The sequence below is a fragment of the Schistocerca gregaria genome, chromosome 2 (assembly GCF_023897955.1).
Source record: "Schistocerca gregaria isolate iqSchGreg1 chromosome 2, iqSchGreg1.2, whole genome shotgun sequence".
NCBI lineage: Eukaryota > Metazoa > Arthropoda > Insecta > Orthoptera > Acrididae > Schistocerca > Schistocerca gregaria.
Genome location: NC_064921.1, coordinates 773,566,003 through 773,585,634, shown reverse-complemented (window position 1 = coordinate 773,585,634; position 19,632 = coordinate 773,566,003). Strand labels below are relative to the sequence as shown.

General features: G+C 38.9%; 1 protein-coding gene across 1 annotated transcript in view; it reads left to right on the top strand.

Annotated features, from left to right (window-relative positions):
• The first annotated feature begins 1,017 nt into the window (after nt 1-1,017).
• LOC126335007 (centrosomal protein of 162 kDa-like) overlaps nt 1,018-19,632 on the top strand; it is a 214,895-nt gene continuing 196,280 nt past the window's right edge. Inside the window, exon 1 of the mRNA XM_049997837.1 lies at nt 1,018-1,208. Within this exon, the coding sequence (XP_049853794.1) occupies nt 1,167-1,208 (42 nt within the window). The 5' untranslated portion in view covers nt 1,018-1,166. The remainder of the gene's footprint in view (nt 1,209-19,632) is intronic.

Sequence of the window (19,632 nt, the reverse complement as noted above, 5' to 3'; positions counted from 1 at the left end):
CTAAATAACTTTTTGCTTTCAGATATCTGACCCCGCTTGTGGAAGAACATCGAATGGAAAATACTTCCAAGTGATGATGGAACATTTGCAATCTGCAACGAATGAAAAGCACGATAATAAACTAAATATCAAGAAAAAACAAAAGCACAAACTCCACTTCTATAAGATGTTGTAACTACTAAAATAGGTTATCTTTCGATGTTAGCAGGAGACGCTGCCTTCAAAATTTTCTTCGTGGCAAACCCTGACATGACGTGACGTGAAGTGACGGTCTGTGTGAATACCATTATTTGAAATGCGTTGTGAATGTATGACGTGACACGACGTTACGTAATGTGACGAACAGTGTGGATTGGCCTTTCGTGGGGTATACCTCCATGGGCCTTTCCATGGAGGTAGAATAAGGGGAGATGGCGCTACAGACTTACGCTATAAGTTGTTTTGAAGCCAGTGGGCGGGGCCTGCCGCCATCTTGTATCCCCCAAAACATTAGCAGACGAGTGTTTACAATTGCTTCTTGTTCGTTATTTCTGTCGTGTGCACGCGATATTTATTTTATATAGTAAATGTTACACCGTTTTAGTGAACAACACAGCATAAGGAACGCAACTTCATACGTTTTTCTGGTCTCCATGAGCCTTTCACAAATTGACGTGACGTGACGTCCAGTGTGAATACACCCTGAGAGCGTGAGGAGATGTAAAGACCTGTTGACGTCTACTGTGAATCGGCCTTGATAAGGCAGTTCTTAGATATCTGGTAATATTTATTTTTAATAGTAATTTTAAAATCAGCCCACGGTTCTATAAAGAAGGTGTAATTATATCCTTTAATTAACAAAATTTTCTGTGATGATATTGAGTTTCAGTAATTTCTTATTTATTTGTCTTAGAAAACATTGTTTTATAGTTTTTGATTGCTAAATAGTGTATCCACGTTGATATAAATAAATAAAGAAATTTAATACAGTTGACACTTCGGTTACGTATCATTTATACGTTGGCTGCACTGTTATTTGACACAACTGAAAAAACTGTCACAACGACCGGCTTTTGTTTACTATCTGTTTAATTTTGTGGTTCGAACGTAGATTAGTAATTTTAGTATAGAATGGTTGTAGTTTGTGTTTTTGTATATTGTTAAGTAATTAATTGACGCAGCTACAAATGTCTGACTTTGAGGAGCAATTCCAGGCGTTCCTGCGTGAGGTAAACTAATGCACAAGTGAATAGTTAATTTGACATAGGTTTGTTTACAGGTTTTCACCGATCGGTACCTGACAACAGGATGTTGTAATTGCTGTGTTGGTGATATTGTCGTTCTTATTCCCCGTTTTTCAGTCGATATTACAAATGCAGACTAATCTGTTTGTGTAATATCTTCTTAATACCGGTTTTTGTCACGACGCCAAGAGCCGGAAATCATCATTTGTGTATTTAGTTCACTACAGTTTTCGCATGAGATAATATTAGATACTGAGATTTGCAAATATGTTTTATGGAACCATTTTTAAGCACACGAATAAGAATCTCGCCGTTGTTACGATATCGCATGTTACAGTTTTCATTCGGTTCCCATCACTTAATATGGTATTCACGCTGTTGAGTGCAAACTTCGGGAATAGAAAAACAAAATAATATAATCATTTGAAATATTACTGGAAACTCGAATCTACTGTTTGTATGTATGCTGCATTGTAAAATGGAGTGGCGTGCGATGTACGCATCGTCTATTCATTGTTGACTGAATATTGTTGTTAATAGTTTCCTTAAAACAGAAGCGGTGAAGGGTTTTACTTGCTTGTTTTCTTATCCATATTATTGATATATTGTAGAACATTTTCCAGTATGGTTACCGTGGCCCAGTTAAATGGACAGGGTCGATACAAATTAATTTAATGAACATTGTAAATCATGTAACGGCCTTAAATACTTTTAATGTCCCCCCCCCCCCCAATCAGGGGAATCCTCTGAAATTACTTTGAAAATCTTATATCGGCGGTTTTTTTTATTAACCCTTACTGTGATTTCTCCAAGTAATCTTTGTGCATTGTGATTTATTCAAAAGGTATAGGCAATTTTGACTACCTGTAAATATGCGTTAGACATGTCTTTCTTCTCTTTGAACAATTTATTGAACAGTTTGGATCTCTTATAGAAAATGGAGTTTTGAACTTTTCGTTTCTTTTTCCTTCTTAAATGTAAGTCCAAACTGGCACTTATTCCACGAACAGGGACATAATAAACTGTTTGTGGCATACTTAGCCTACCAATGTTTTTCTTGATGTGTCCAACAGATCAGTATGTGTACTCTCTTGATGCAGTACAGATATCAAATATTTTTAAATAGTTCTTCACAGTGACCCTGACTTCTACTTTTAGTTATTAGTCTAATGTCTCTTTTCTGCAGTATCGAAATTAGTGTCCATGCTTTGTGCATTTGATCCCCAGGAAAGATTCCCATAACTAAGAACTGAGTGAACATACAACCAGTAGGTCACCACAGGGCACCGGCTGTTACACACTGAAGGTGAGACCCCAATACCCCAAAGCAGTACTATGAGAAGAATAGTTGCGACTCACTATATAGCAGAGGTACTTAGTCGCAGATAGGCACAACAAAAATACTGTCACAATATAAGCTTTTGGCCAATAAGGCCTTTGTTGCTTATAGCTTAAAAAAGAAATGAACATGTAATTGATAAATGAATGATATGAGAGTTGATGGTGGGTTGCTAGAAGTGCCAGTTACAGCCTCTTTGCTAATTTCTGTAGATGATATTTACAATCAGCATGCACATCACCAGAACATTAATCAGCTCTGTATTCACAATGGTTAGTTAACTGTTAGGTGCACAATACTGTTATGTAGCTAAGGTTGGCAACAAGCATAAACATTCCAGAGCAGCACAAAGTCAGATGATTTACACTGATCACAGAGGGGCAAAGCAAATGTGTGCGACCATTATGTGTCTTCACTCATATCAGGTGACAGTTAATATTCGTCACTAAATTTTTTTGGTTTGCTGCATAGTTTATAGATTTATCATTTATGTTGAATGTGATAGCTGTTATCTTTCTTTAACCTGAACTGTATCTGGAAACTTTTTTTTGAATTCACTGTCAATATATTTAGGCTTATGTTTTGGGCCATTCCATGACAATTGGACAAGGGCTCCCCACTTGATCACTTGTGAATCTAATGGCATTTTATGAGAAAGTTCTACAATGTATGAGATCTGTATGTAAAAAGTTTCAGCTTGATATCTCCTTTGGTTCTCTTTCTACAACACCTTATGGGTAGAGGTCCCAAGGTTACAGCACCTAAACACACATGTCAAAGTGCCAGATAACATCTGCGAAAAGTACTTTTAACTTACAAGCTTCTGCTTTTGTACACTTAAACAAGATTTATGGTGAATAACAATGATAAGATTTTTAAATGCACATGCTGACAGCTGTGCTAATACTTCAAAAGTTGCAGGATATTCAATGTACAACTTGGGGAGCCCATCTTTGACCAGTCATAAATAATGCTCTTTGGTTGGATTCAGCCAAGAATTTGTACTCTCTCTCTCTCTCTCTCTCTCTCTCTCTCTCTCTCTCTCTCAAACACACACACACACACACACACACACACACACACACACACACACACACACATGCATACAAACATGCATTTTCTGCTTTTCATGCAGTAGCCTTTGTGCTTCCCGTCTGATTCCAACTGTCTGATTTGACTCATAACGTCATCAATATGGCGGAAATGGAAATCCTCATTGTCTCCAATATGGTGCCTATGATGTCACTACATACACACGGCAACAAACACAAAAATACATATAAATAATCTTCCTCACAAAATACAATCGAACTAACAGGGCAACTGTGGGAAATTGGAGGTTTTAGGTTGGGGACAATCTAATAAAAATAAAAAAAACTCACCACAGTCCCAAAACACACAAAATAACGAAAAAAAAACTTCCACATTTTGATACACCAACGAAGTCCACAGAAATTGGAAGCTTCCCGTGACCTTTAAATCTCAACAGCAACTGTTGATACCACTTAAACAACACCTACAACTACAAAAATTAGAATCAAGCTTTTGCCTTGACCTATATAGATTAACCACAGCTGATGATACCGAAACACCTACAACTACAAAAATTGGAATCGGACATTGTCTTTGACCTATACAGATGAACTACAGCTGACAATACCAAAACAATAATACCTAAAACTATAACTACAAAAATAGGAATTGGACATTTACCTTGACCTACACAGGTCAACTATAGCTGTCGATACCAAAAAACAAACACGTACAACTACCAAAAATAAAACCAAACCCGTAGCACCTCAAAAATCAAGTGTCCCTACAGAAATAAAAACTGCAACAAAAAAAAAAAATTCCTCTACAACATAATCATGAAACAATCCCCCCCACCCACCTAAGTCCACAACTCGGCCCACCCCTTTTCCCTGTACATACCAAACCCCCTCAACTAACCACTCTTGTCCTGTATATCTTACCCACAGTTCTCAGAAAAACACGAAAAATTCAATAATTCCCAGGGACACTCTTCTGCCAGCAGTACTCTTTGAAATGAGAGTACAGATTAGAAGAGCACCTCTTCACCCTGTCTGATTTAACCCCCCCCCCCCACCCCACCCCTCTTACCCGCCTCAGTTTCATAATTTTTAAACTCTAGACTGTGGTTCACAACTAAATGATCAAGACCCCTCTGCTCCAGACCCCTTTAAGATGAAAAAGCATCTGAAACTTCAGTACTCCCCTCCTCGATATATTCTGCAATCAACCCCACAAATCCCCTACTAGTACGGCCCTTCAAAAGCCCTGAAAACACAACCTCCACCCCACCTCCAAAATAACAGCCCCCCACACCTACAAACCAGCTAGAGACTTACCCTCCCTTACTTCCTCTTCCCAAACTGCAACTCATTGATCTCAATCGCCATCCCCGGCTCACCTGACTTACCCCCATACTTCACATACTCAGAACACACACCCCCAGTACTGTATCTAATGGAGCACCAGACGTTTATCACACTGACACCGCCACATGTACCCATCCATAGCCTGAGATGCCGGAACTCTGGTCAACCTCATGTTCTCGTGGCAAATACTGCACTTCACAATCTTGGCAATCAGTCCAAATATCTGGAGGAATTTAATAATGGACAACATGTCCTCCACATCTCCGACCACAACATGGCACTGTTTACTTTATTGTCATATCCATACCTAACAACAGAAGCCACACAATAAATTAAGCATCTTACCGCACCACAAGCAGCAAACCAATAACATCTAACAAAATGCCGAACGAAAAAACAAAACAAAAATAATTGGTAACTCACTGAAAAATTTCAGTCCTTAAATTCCAAACACTGCCAGTAACTTCACTCATCCAACACCAAAGCTCAAATGAACCCAATACTGTACATTACACTCAGCGTGTGCAGCCCTCCCCCCCCCCCCCCCAACCCCACCCCCATGCGCGAGTGTGCGCGCACGCACGCACGCACGCACGCACACACACACACACACACACACACACACACACACACACACCAGAGGGCACCATCAAATACAACAAGACGACACCTACAAACACAACAAATTCATCAACTAAACTTCATGCTGTAATGACATCGAACACCACCACAATCTTACGTCACGTGTGAAAGCAGATGGGTGGAATCAGATGCTTCCATTGGTTCCCTTAATGTTTTTTATTTTGCTCTACCTGGAAAGACAATTCCTTAAGCCCCAGAAGCTATTAAGTTTAATTTTTGACCATTGCCATTTTGTGGCTGGAAAACATTGTTCCATGTTATTAGTTTTCACATGTAGTGTGCTCGAATGTGACCTTAATGAATAAACAGAAATTGAAATCGGTGAAAACAGCTCTCATGTCAATTGGAATACTGGTGTAGTGCAAATCAATTTCACACAGCAGGGAAACAAATGAATATCCCAGCCTACTTATGGATGAAAATTCTCCCAGAAGTGTATGTAAATACATTTGTGAAGACTGTTTTAAACAACATTATTTCAGACATTGTAGAAAATATTGTTGAATATGTTGCCAAGAAATTATTAGACTATTGCTTTAATCTCTCAGCATCTAGGATTAGTATCCTTTAAGTTTCAGAAGCCATGTACTGTAGTTACATTTATGGATGAAATTAAGCCCAAAAGATTTTGTAAATTCAGTACTGATTTTTAACATTATTTAAGGCGTTGTTGAAAACAATGTTAAAACATTGCCAAAATGTTTTTACAGTATTGGTGAAGCAATATATCAGTTTCTCTCTGCCTTGTGATTAGCTTTTTCCTGGAAAGTTTTGTAGCTGAACTAATTTGTGTTTTATTTGCTTTGTGAAATGAACCAAGAAGTGTCTGATGTTTTTTTACACTTGACATGGTGTTGTCACAAGCCTTCGTCATTTTACTGTGGTAAAAGTCAACTTCAGCCAGCGAAAGATATATCATTTTGGACAAAAAACATTTAAAACTTAAATCTGAACTTCACTTTACAGGAGATGCCCAAATTGGTTTATACCATAATGCGTTGCTGATGAAAACATTTCAATTCCTGCAAAATACCTACTTTAATCTATTTGGGAAAACAAGTATAAAATTAAGAATGGTTGACATATCTTACTTTGAAAACTTGATACCATCAATTAATGAAGTTTTCATACCAAGCCAGTAGCTTTATCCCAAATGAAGACAAGAATTTACTCATAAGCCACTACAGCCCCAGGATGAGTAAGAATCAATGTCTACGATTCTATGGATGCAGTTGACACTTGTCACGCTGGCCAGTGTGGCCGAGCGGTTCTAGGCACTTCAGTCTGGAGCCGCGCGACCACTACAGTCGCAGTTTTGAATGCTGCCTTGAGCATGGATGTGTGTGATGTCCTTGGGTAGTTCTAAGCTCTAGGGGACTGATGACCTCAAATGTTAAGTCCCTTAGTGCTCAGAGCCATTTGAGCCATTTTTTTGACACTTGCTACATAGTGACTCCTTCACTGCTTCTCTTGGAGGTTAACCTTTAAAGTTTCAATGAATTAGCAAAAGGCATTCCATGGGTTGCGTAAGACACCAAGTTCAGAAAGCACAAGGTCCCATCACCAAGGCTACAGCAGCACATGCTGGTGTGATTCCACTGTTGTGGAAACACAAATGATGAAGCAATGCCAGGAATGTAAGGCTATGGACATTTTAAACGATGAATTAAAAATTAAAGCACATACAATAATGGAAATTGCTGGATGGAGCAGTACATAGTATAAGAGAAAGACAACCACTCACCTATTGCAGATTGAAGCTTGGAGATGGTAACACATAACAGAACACAGCATTCACATTAGCTTTTGAGCACTCTCTCTCTCTTTCAATCAGTAGTACACACAGCCACATAGACACACAATCATGTGGTCACAGCAAGACTCATGCCATGACCACAGAGGTGTGTGTTTGGGCGTCTGTTGTAGTGTGAATGCTGCTTTCTGTTGTATGTTACTGTGCTCTACACACCAATTTACTATACATGAGCGGTTGCCTCTCCTTTATTTTTTGCAAACATTACAGTAAATCATTCCAATAAAGTTCAAATTTTGAACCTGGCTCCTAGCAGTTGGTGTATAGAACAGCATAAGAGTTTAGTGTTTCTGCGTGAATGGTGAAGCAGGTAAGGAATCTACAGACAGAGGGTGGCATCTTGGCAGCACTTGCAAAGTGGTAGTGAAAAAGTGTGATAAAATCAAACATGAAATCCTCAGGCTGTTCTAAGATGATGAATTTTCTCTGCTGTCCCCATGCAAAAATTATTACATAGCAGCAAGAGTGGATGGTGGAAAATTTTGTAACCAGAAACACCTCTTACTTTGTAACTTGAAAGAAATTATCATTGGCTATTGTAAGCAATATGGCAGTGAATTGGGCTTGTCGAAATCTTGTGAACTCCAGGCAAAGTGGTGTTTTGCAGTTGGTGGTGATGATATACAATCAGTTTTCGTACTGTATGGTTGCGCGGAGTGGCCATGCAGTTATACGTGCCATGTCGTGGATTGTGTGGCCCTTCCCACCGGAGGTTCGAGTCCTCCCTTGGGCATGGGTGTGTGTGTTGTTCTTAGCGTAAGTTAGTTTAAGTACTGTGTAAGTCTAGGGACTGACGAACTCTGCAGTTTGGTCCCTTAGGAATTCACACACATTAAACATTTATTTATTTATTTATTCTGTACTGAATGTGTAATACAACAAAATGCCAAAATGTCAGCTGCAACATCTATCAAAGTTGATAACTACATGGAACTAATGAAGAAAACTGTGGTGTTTGGAATCAAAAGACTGCATGCTGCAACACTATGAACCATGTCCAAGAAAACCTGAACTGAAATGTTATTTGACAGATGCTTTCAAAGAATATGATTAAGAAGAAATGATAGTTCTCATGCAAACAGTGGGGCCATGCTGGTAGAGATACACAAGAGGTGCGCCGTGCAACTGTGAAAGAGTTTATACAGCAACTGGTTCAAAAAATTCATGTTCTGGCAAGCGACCATTCTGTTTCAAAACACCAAAGTGCATCTCTGAGGCACCTGGAAGAAGTTCATGTGGTTGGTGAAGTGATCATTTCAATTGATTTTGCCGAGAACTATTAATTTACCATTCAGGGTGCTATTCAAGAGTTTCTTTGGGAGAACAGCCAAGTCACATTATATCTCTTTGTGGTTTACTATGGTGGTGAAAAACTACAGAACATCAGTACCTGTATTTTTAGTGATTGCTTTTGTTTTGATACCATTGAACTTCATGTACTACTTTAGTGTTGGGTCTGTCCCCCAATACAAGGATTTCAAGAATTCATGTCTACATGAAAAAGACATAGGTATTGCTAGTGACTGGGATCTGGGATATCCTTGAGGGTGTCATTCGCCTTCTTTACTAGGAGTTCTGGTGTTTTATTGGTGACTAAAATGTTCAGTGTCGCTGGCATATATATATATATAAAACCTACCTCAGCTTTCAAAACATTCACTCAATTATAGTTAATAAATTAAAAAATATTTGTAAAAATTGTTCCTTAGTAGTAGAACTTTTGAACTGAAACCTTTCATTCATGTGTAACTCCCGTGGATGCAAAAACATACTGCTATGTTAACATGAAAAAGACACAAGACGTATGATTTTTAGTCCTGTGGAAAATCCTTACAGTTTAGCCAAATGCTTTGTAATCTCAACATTATTTTAGCTATAATGTAGAATAGTTTGAAACTAACTTTTCAGTTCTATTGCCATTACCAGTATTATTATTTTTATTATCATCCTTTTCTCAGACGTTATGTCTGGTTAAATATGGAAAGTGACGCGGACCTTGATCAAGCGTGACTTCCTTTTAACTGTACGGTATATGTTATATTGCATTTAGGAATTTTCTGGTAATTGAACATGTATCAATAATTACAGATTTCTGTAGTTGTATATATAACTATTATTATTATTATTATTATTATTATTATTATTATTATTATTTACTACTACTACTACTACAGTGGCAGCAGTAGTACATGTACTGCCAGTCTTAACTTGATTCGTTCAGGTCAGTATAACTTACTCTGTCACTGTCAGTTGTGGATGAATCACAAGCTAACTCTCGTAGGAACATTACAAGCTAATAGGATAGATAAAAAAATCTACTCACCAAGTGGCAGATAGAAAAACATATTTAAAAGGTATTATGTTTGCAAGCTTTCAGAGCCAGTGTCTCCGTCTTCTGGCAGAGGGGATGAGATCTCCATATCCCGTCTGGTAAGTTTCCCCTGACCTGGGGTTCTGGGTGACTTTTCCTAAATTTAACCAGTCCTTTTCCTTCATCCCTCTTCTTTCCCCTTCAACCCACTGCCACAGGCTCCGAAAGCTCGCATACATAATACCATTTATATATATGTGTGTGTGTTTCTGCCGCCACTTGGTGAGTAGATTTTTTTTATCTATCCAACTACATTATGTTTTCAAAAATTGATTACTTTCATTTACAAGCCAATAGGAAGCATATACCTCAAGAACTGAAAGACATCTTGAGCATCCCAATCACAACTGTTTCTAATATCCCCCGTGAATGTCAACTTAACATTATGATGCTGTAATTGGTTCACCCACTGACACAAATAAGAAAACAGTCATAAATTTATATTATAATGAGACAAAAGGTGGATTTGACACAATCAATCAAATGGTGAGGAAATTTTCAACTGAGAGGGAGGGCTTCAAGAGTGAAATGAGCAACAGCTTTTTCTTCAAGAATTGGTACTATAGTGCATGAAACCACACACTGAAGAAAGGGCTATAATTATTAGAGGACTCCAGAATTGTGGGGTTTCAGGCATATTAGCTGTTCTCAGGGGTAATATGTATGGGAAGATGTCATTTGTGTTGTCGTGAAAGCCAGTCAAAAGTAGTGAGGTCTGGAAGATATTGTGGAAATTGTTTTTTTTTTTCTTTTTTTTTTAAAAAAAAATAAATAAAAAGCGTCAGCAGGTATAATAGGCGAGGCGAGGTCTCTGTTCTAAATGTATGTACATATAGCATACAAACCCTGTTATTAAGCGAGTCCTTTAGTTCAGGTATTTTTCCTGAGTACCTAAAGCAGACACGAGCCGTGCCTTTACTAAAGAAAGGTAATGCGGAAAATATAGAACTACAGGCCAGTTTCGCTAATGTCTCTCAAATATAATTGAATCAGTCTTGAAAGATTAACTATTGAGTTATAGTGCTATGAAAAGAATAGTTGCTCTTAAACGTGCCGTGGAGACACTATCAGATAATGAGCTTTCGGCAGACAAGACCTTTGTTGAAAACAGGCAACACTGCTGCTGCCAGAGAGAGAGTGTGTGTGTGTGTGTGTGTGTGTGTGTGTGTGTGTGTGTGTGTGTGTGTGTGTGTGTGTGTGTGTGACTGACTCAGAATCTCCACTATGTCGTGAGAAACAATTATCCTTTCCGAAGTATTGTTACATTCCATCCTGGATTTTCCATTGTTTAATTTAAACTAATGAGTTACTTCAATAAATATAACTTTTTTAATGAAGCACAGTTTGGTTTCCAACGTTGAAGAATACAATATTGGCCATTAAAGAGTTTAAAAATGTTACTTGAAGCTTTTGAAAAGGAAGACTGTGTTACAGACATATTCTTAGACTTGTCTAAGGCTAGCAAAAAAGAGAGAAGACAACTCTGTTCTACTAAGTCTGGGTGATAAATCTATAGATTGTGTAACAAACACGATTTTTAGGGATGAACATTAACTGTTAGTTGCCATGGAAATAATGCACCAAGTTACTGCAAAAAGAATGTCGTCATCATATTATATTCTCAGGGCTCTGTTTTATCGAGACATACTATTCCTACATACGCTCAGTTCTTAGCAATGGGATTCTTTTCTGGGGTTCAAAGGCAGAAAACATGAATACAGTTTTTATACTGCAGAAAAGGGGCATAAGAATAATAACTAGAAGTTGTTGGGCTAATTGTAAAGAACTATTTTTTTTTTTTTTTTTTTTAAACTGGGTATCCTTATTGTGCTGAGTACATCTACCAATTATTGTTTGTATCAGAGAAAACTATCGTAAGCTTTTCACTTACAGCTCTAATGTAATCATGCAATAACAGCCAGTTTGGCCTTGCATTTGCAAAGAAAAAAGCGAACAAAAAATTCAAAACTGTGTTTCTATCAGGAACTAAAATTGTATAATAAGTTCCTCAAGGAGATGAAAGAGATTAATAAATTACTTCTATTTAAAAAGGCAGTTAAAACATACTTAATAAGTAATGCATACTAAGCAATTAAAGATTATTTAGAGAAATCAGAGTTTGTGTTTATTATGAAAAGTGACAATTCTAACTCCCTGTTATGTTACAATACAAAATCACAAAGCAATTCTTTTACAAGCAAATGTGCTAAGATCCGTAGAGTGTGATGTAAAGTCTTGTCATTCTCATGTTTCACTTATCTGACTTGGCCCCTCCAGGGGACTCACAACTCTTTTGTGAGTACGAGCTTGGCTACGAAGGGGCCCCAGCATTTGCAGCATTACTTCCTTTCTGTGCTGCATGCTTATACTTCCACTGTGCTTTTCTCCCTCCCTCCACCTCTCCATCGGATGGCTTTCTTGGTGATTGCCCTGGTTTGTGATTGGGTCTCGAGTTTCTACTCCTGGCGTATTCCACAGATTTTCATCAAAAAATATATAGTCCCCATTGTTAGGTTTGACCTGCCACCAATTTTCAAAATTTTCCAGAGGTGCACATCTTGCACGGAAGGTCGCCCAATGCAGTTTGTGCTCCACTTTTGTGCCTCTGCGTCTATGCACCCTAACCTTTTAATACAGTAATACACACAAAACACAGTACAGTACCGATCAGTGACTAGTGATTGTGGGGGAGGGAGGGGGGTTATCATCCATTATCTGCAAGGTGGTTGCCCACTAACCACGCAGGGACCACACTGTTGATGCCTGAGCTGAAAACTCCTCATGCATACCAAGGAGCATGTGCTTGTCGTGACTGGGGCACAGGGACTTCAAGCAACAGATTGCTGGTCAGGTATCTGTTGCTGAGGCTGGTTGGTGCCCGGGGAGAGTTCCTGTCTGGAGTTCGTGGCACCACGGCGAATTAGCTGCAAATGCAGCCGATGAAGTTATCTACTGCTGGTGGCCATTCGGTTGCAGCAGTCTCTATGAAAGGACAGTCCTCTGTCAATGCAGAGAGATATGACCCTAAAATGTTCTCTTCCCTCGTTACACTGTGGGAGGAACATAAGGCTAAGCACCATGCTGAGTGATGCTCCCTGTAATACTTGGTTTGTACAAGGACTGATGATGATTTCTTGTTGGCCACAAAGCCTTTGTTCTTTCTGGAGAACTTGGAAGACAAAGTTTAGAGAACTGGCAGCCTTCTCTAAAATGAAAATGAAGTCAATTCTGATCCAAGCAAAGTTGGCCCCACCTCCTACCTGGAGACAAATCACCTTCTGCGTGGCTTCTCTTGCAAGGAAGAGGTCCCTTGGGACACTTACTTCCATAGTTTTTGCCAGTCTGCAACTGGACACCAGCCATTGGCTGCTAGTTGCAGGGCTTCGTGGTCATCCTTCTTTACCTGAAACTGATTCAGAGAACCCCTCACAATCATCCATATCCTGTAAGGAGAGAAAATACAAGAAAAAAATCCTCCAAAAAGGACATTCTGGTTGCCTTTACACCACCAGATCCTACCTGTTACTGGAACCTACGTATATGGATGCCACAATCCCTCAACCTGTGGCAGCAGGTGACTCTAAGGCATAACCTGCTCCCTTGGTCCCTTCATGGCCTCACTGTACATCAACAGCATTGTTTTCTCCAGCTGAATTGTAGCAGTTTCTTCCACCACCTGGTTGAGCTACAACAGCTTTTAAGCATTTCACCTGCCTTCTGCATTGCCCTTCAGGTGACTTGGTTTCTAACAACGCAGACCCCAGCCCTTCATGGATACAAAGGATATTATAAGAATTGTGTTGCCTATGACGTGGTGTCAGGCAGAGTTTAATGTTGTAAACCATGACATACAAAACTATATAAATTCTAATATTGTAAAAATTGGAAATGTTTTTCAGACCTTGTCTTACATTCTGAATAAACAGGCAAAGAACTATCATTTAACTCAGCTCATGCAATACCCTGCACTTCTATGTTCTATTCCTGTCACTGGTCACTATATTTCTGTTACAAGCTATGCAGGGAAGCAGAGATGGTTAGATTTTTAAGATTTAGGGCAAATTTTAAGATTGCACAAAAGAAATACAAATTGTACAAATACTCACAATAAGTATAACTTTTGCGCCATGCAGGCTCTCTTTTGCTACTTACTCAGCTCCTTTGCAGTGAGTTACAACAAATACACACTAGGATCTGGTAAGAGCTTGTTTGTACTTTTCTGCTTTGGAGTAGTAGAAAAGGTGTCTACCTCATTTTACTTGTGACCCTCTCGTTACACCCATCACTCCTTTCCCTGTTGTTGGAGCCATTTTTGCTTATGCTAAACGGCCATTAATATAAGTTGAAAAAGCACCAGCAGGCCACTGCAAGTTAGTTACCATTTCAAAGCTTTGTTATGAAAGAAATGCTTCTTTAGAGTATTACAGGTTGTATAACATACAATTTTTTTGTGTACAGATCACTCACAGTGTATTGACTAACAGCTTTTTCTTTCAATACTGGTGGGGTACATTGGTCTTGAGAGATTACATTATTATAAGAAATTCTTTAAATAAGTATTATAAATGTCAAACAAGCAAACATTGGTACCTTTACATTCTATTTTGTAGCATTGAAAAGTCATTGCTGATGAAATCTTTTGGAATGAGAGGGGAAAGAAGTGGAGAAGATATAGGAATCTCGAATGGAGGTAAGACTGTCCCTTTGGAATTTCTGAATAAAGCTGTCTTGGGGAAAGATACTTTGCGTATGTATAAAGTTCAGATTGGAATGTGTATCATAAGGATAGGTTAGTCGCCAATGGTAGCAGTGCGTTTATTGCGGTAAAAAATTCAATAAAATCTAGCGAGGTTATCACGGATTCCAAATGTGAATTAATCTGGGTGAAATTGAATATCAAAGAACGGTCAAAAATGGTGATTGGAAGCTTTTATAGGCCACCTGGGCCAGGATCTGTAGTTGTAGAGCATTTCAGACAGAACTTGCAGAATATCATTAGTAATTTCCCTGATAATGCTGTTGTAATAGGAGGTGACTTCAACTTGCCAGGTATAGATTGGGTGTGTTGTGCCACCAAAACTGTTGGCAGGGACAGGGAATCGTTCGGCATTGTTGTGGATGTCATGTCCGGAAATTACTTTGAGCAGATAGTTGGAGAACCAACTTGTGAGAATAACGCCTTAGACCTCCTGGCAACGAACCGACCTTAACTTATCAAATCAGTTAATGTAGAGGAAGGTAACAGTGATCATAAGGCTGTGACAGCATCTATGATGATAGGTCCTACAAGGAATTTTAAGAAAGGTAGGAAGATATATTTGCTCAGCAAAGGTGACAAGATACAAATTTCAGAATATCTCAGCAGTCAGCATCAAATACTCAGTGATTAAGATGAAGATGTGGAGAACAAATGGAAAAAATTCAAGTGCATCATTCAATATTCCCTAGACAAGTATGCTCCAAGCAAGGTTTTAATGGATGGGAAAGATCCACCATGGTTTAATAGAAGTGTTAGAAAAGTGCTATGTAAACAAAGAGCACTTAATCTCAGATTCAAGAGAAGTAAAAAATCTAGCTGACAAACAAAAGCTGAACGAAGTGAAAATGAGCATAAGGAGAGTAATGAGAGATGCGTTCAACAATTTTGAAAGTAAGACGTTGTCAACTGACCTGAGTAAAAACCCTAAGAGATTTTGGTCATATATAACATCAGTAAGTGGGTGAAAATCATCTGTTGCTTCTCTCAGCAACCACACTGGCACTGAAATGAAAGATAACAGAGAGAAGGCTGAAATACAGAATTTTGCCTTCCAAAGTTGTTTCACTGCAGAAGATCGTAACACTGTCCTTTCTTTCAGTCATCGAGCAAACGTCAAAATGGCAGATATTGAGATAAGTGATTGCGGAATTGCAAAGCAGCTACAATCGCTTAGTAGTGGAAAGGCATCAGAACCAGATAAGATACCTGTAAGTTTCTATAAACATTATGTGAAAGAACTTGCTCCCCTTCTAGAAGTAATTTATTATTGGTTGCTTGAGCAACAAAAGGTACCTAATGACTGGCAAAAAGTGCAGGTCATTCCCATTTTTAAGAAAGGCCATATGACAGATCTATATCGTTGATGACAATCTGTTGAAGGATTGTGGAATATGTTTTATGCTGAAGAATTATGATGTAGAACTCAATACGTCGCTCTTAAGGAACAAAATCGACAGATGTAAAGGCTATATCCGGAGTACCACAGGGAAGCGTGATAGGACCATTGCTGTTTACAATATATATAAATGATCAAGTAGAAAGCATTGGATGCTCTTTAAGGTTATTCGCTATGATGCAGTTGTCTGTACCAAAGTAGCAGTGCACCATAAGATAGTAAGAATTTGCAGAACTACTTGCAGAGAATTGATAAATGGTGCAGACTCTGGCAGTTGACACTGAATGTAAATAAATGTAACATATTGTGCATACACAGGAAAAGAAATCCACTAATGTACAGCTACACTATTGATGGCAAACAGCATCTGCCATACAATATCTAGGTGTAACTATTGAGAGCGACCTTAAGTGGAACGACCACATAAAATAGATAGTGGGAAAAGCAGATACCAGACTCAGTTCATCAAAAGAATCTTAAGGAAATGTATCTCATTCACGAAAGAAGTGGCGCTTGTTTGCCCATTTCTTGAGTATTATTCATCTGTCTGTGATCCCTTCTAGGTAGGACTGATAGAGGAGATAGAGAGGATCCAATGAAGATTGGTGCATTTTGTCACGGGATCATTTAGCTGGCAAGAGAGGGTTACTGAGATGCTAAACAAACTCCACTGGCAGATGTTACAAGAGAGGCATTGTACATCACAGGGATTTACTATTGAAATTTTAGGAGAGCACTTTTTCAGGAGGAGTCGGACAACATATTACTCCCCCCCCCCCCCCCCCACGCCCCCCCCCCCCCCACCCCCCTCATACATCTCGAGTATTGACCACGAGGAGAAAAATTTGAAAAATTAAAGATAATGCAGAGGCTTACTAACAATCAGTCTTCCCACACACTATTTGCGAGTGGAACAGGGTTGGAGCGTATCGGATAGTGGTACCAAAAACACCCTCCACCACACACCATTAGGTTGCTTGCGAACTATGATGTAAATGTAGATGTACTTAAGTTGCTAACATACGCTAGTTCCTTCTTAACTATTTTACTAAAGCTGTAAAAATTCTTTTGTTTATTCCTTTCATCATACTAATAATGAAAGATCATTGTGTAATGATTATGTTGCTACTGTGACAATACTTCTGTAATGTTACAAATCTGGTGCAACCAGTGGATAATGCTTCTAAAGAACCCTTCAAAAACTGGTATGTTTGTTGTTACAAGTATATTAATCATGTGAGCAAACTCAATCATATCAGTCAGAGGCTATGTGATAGTCCAGCAGGACTATAATTCACTCACACCACAGTTTTGCTTTGCCACAAAGACTCATCATCCAAACTTCAAATACACAGCAAGAACTTGCTGACTTCACAAATAGACATTTGTGATCATACATCAAATGAACCACTTCGTGTTCTTGTTTATATAGTTAGGTAACAAGTTAAAATGAAGTCAAGAAGCAGCATAAGTATGTTTTGCGTACACGGATTTTTATCACTGTGTTGGGTTTCAAAATCAAGTGTGTTAGCTTATTTAGTGTAGTTTCACTTCCAGTTGTGTAGAACTATCTTTTTGGCCCATGTCTTTCATTTAAATGTAGTAGTTACTCAGTGAAAGTAAACAGTAAGAATGTTGTGTAAAGTACATTGCCACAAATATCTGGAGAAGCTAGGGATTGTTGCACTAAAGCTAAGGATTCTTGCACTCACTTCCTAGGACATTCACTCCGTAATGGTTGTTAAAACTAAAATAAGTTTCAAATTAATTCTGAGTCACAGTACAAGGTAGACAAATAATTTCCATGGAGGATTTTTCCTCTTTGTCCATGGTTCACAGCGGGATTCTCTAGTTGGTGCAAGTTATATCAACATACTCCCAACAGGCATAAAAGTAAGACATTGGGAATTTAAAAAAAAATGATGTGCACATTAGTTGTGACTTCCTCTCCAAGTGACTTGATTCAAGAATTAACAGTTCATGTTACCTGCATTGTTGGTTATAGACCAGCGTCTGTTGTTCCACATACAGATAACAATTGTTCTGTGATAAATATGATTTGGGACATGTAGAAGTCAGCCTAGCATCAAGAGATTGCTATTTAATATAATTGCAGGAACAGCAGTTTAAAAGAAGAGCAGAAGCTTCAATCTTACTAATTTTAGTGTATTATAAGAGCGTGGCGTGAGCACACATAATTGCCCATTTTAATGCTTTAACAGTAGCCAATTATTTTTGCAGCCTCCAACAATTTACCCTCATTGTTAATATTGACCTTGACCCATTCTGCAATCCTGTAGTATTTCCTTAGTGATGTAATTCACAGGTAAATAAATGTGTCTTTTGACTATGACATTGCATTTCATCTTTATGTTACTATAGTAACTAATTTTTGTCATGTTGAAAGAGAAAGCAAAACACTCCTGTTCAATGTATCACAGTGGACAATTATACAGTCTCATAAATGTGTGTATTCCAGAAACTTAGCGTGTGGCAAAGAGGCAGAAAAAAGCAACTCATATCAAATTTTCTTGCTTTATTTGGAAACAGTTTTGAGATCCTTGAAGGTAGAATTAATCTTCAGTCCTGCAGTTGGCATTCAGAAGTGGTATACACCGACTACTCTACACTAGATGGACAAACTGGTTTTGCCGACACACATGTAAGGTGCAGTGAACTACACTCCCTGCCAAACAGATACAGTTTATTCACTGCAGAATTGGTGGCCTTCGATCAAGCCTTCCATCACATTCATTATTGCATTGACGAGACGTTCTAGTAGTTTTCAGGCGATCAACTGGTGCTACCCTCGACACCCATTGGTTGTAACTGTACAGAATCTCCTTTCTGACCTCCATCAAGGTAGACTCATCTTTGTCTGGACTCCAGGTCACATTGGGATCCCAGGGTACAAACATGCTGACTAGTTGCCCAAGTTGGCTACCAAGATCCTGCTTTCCAAGATTGGGGTACTGGAACTGGACCTTCATTAGACACTCTGCCATCAACTATTGGAGGCTTGGAACAGGGAGTGGTGTGTCTTGGTTTCTCTGAGCAAACAATTTTCAGTAAAGAGGACCATGACCATGTGCCAGTCTTTGTTTCATGCTTCTTGCCAGGAACCTACTGTTCTGTCAGCTTCGCATTGACCACACTTAGTTGACCCACAGCCACATCCTACGATGTAAGGATTCACCTCTGTGTCAGTGTGGTGCCCATATGACGGTAGCCCACATCCTGCTGGACTCCCGTAATTTGACCACATTACAGAAAAATCTGAAATTTGCTGATGCACTGCCTGTGTGCTAGCAGATGACACCAAAGTGGTTGATCTGGTTTAATGTTTTACTCGTGGAGGTCGTTTCTACTCCTCTCTGTGAGATAGAGCACATTGGCCTCAGAATGAAATTTTCACCTTGCAGTGGAGTGTGCGCTTATACGAAACTTCCTGGCAGATTAAAAGAGTGTGCTGGACCAAGACTCGAACTCAGGATCTTTGCCTTTCACTCTACCGACTGAGATACCCATGCACGACTCATGACTCATCCTCACAGCTTTAATTCTGGAGAGCACTCACCCACGAAAGGCAAAGGTCCCTAGTTCAAGTCTTGGTCTTGCACACAGTTTTAATCTGCCAGGAAGTTTCACATTGGCCTCGTTTGCTGTTTGAGGGATCGGAGGGATGTACTG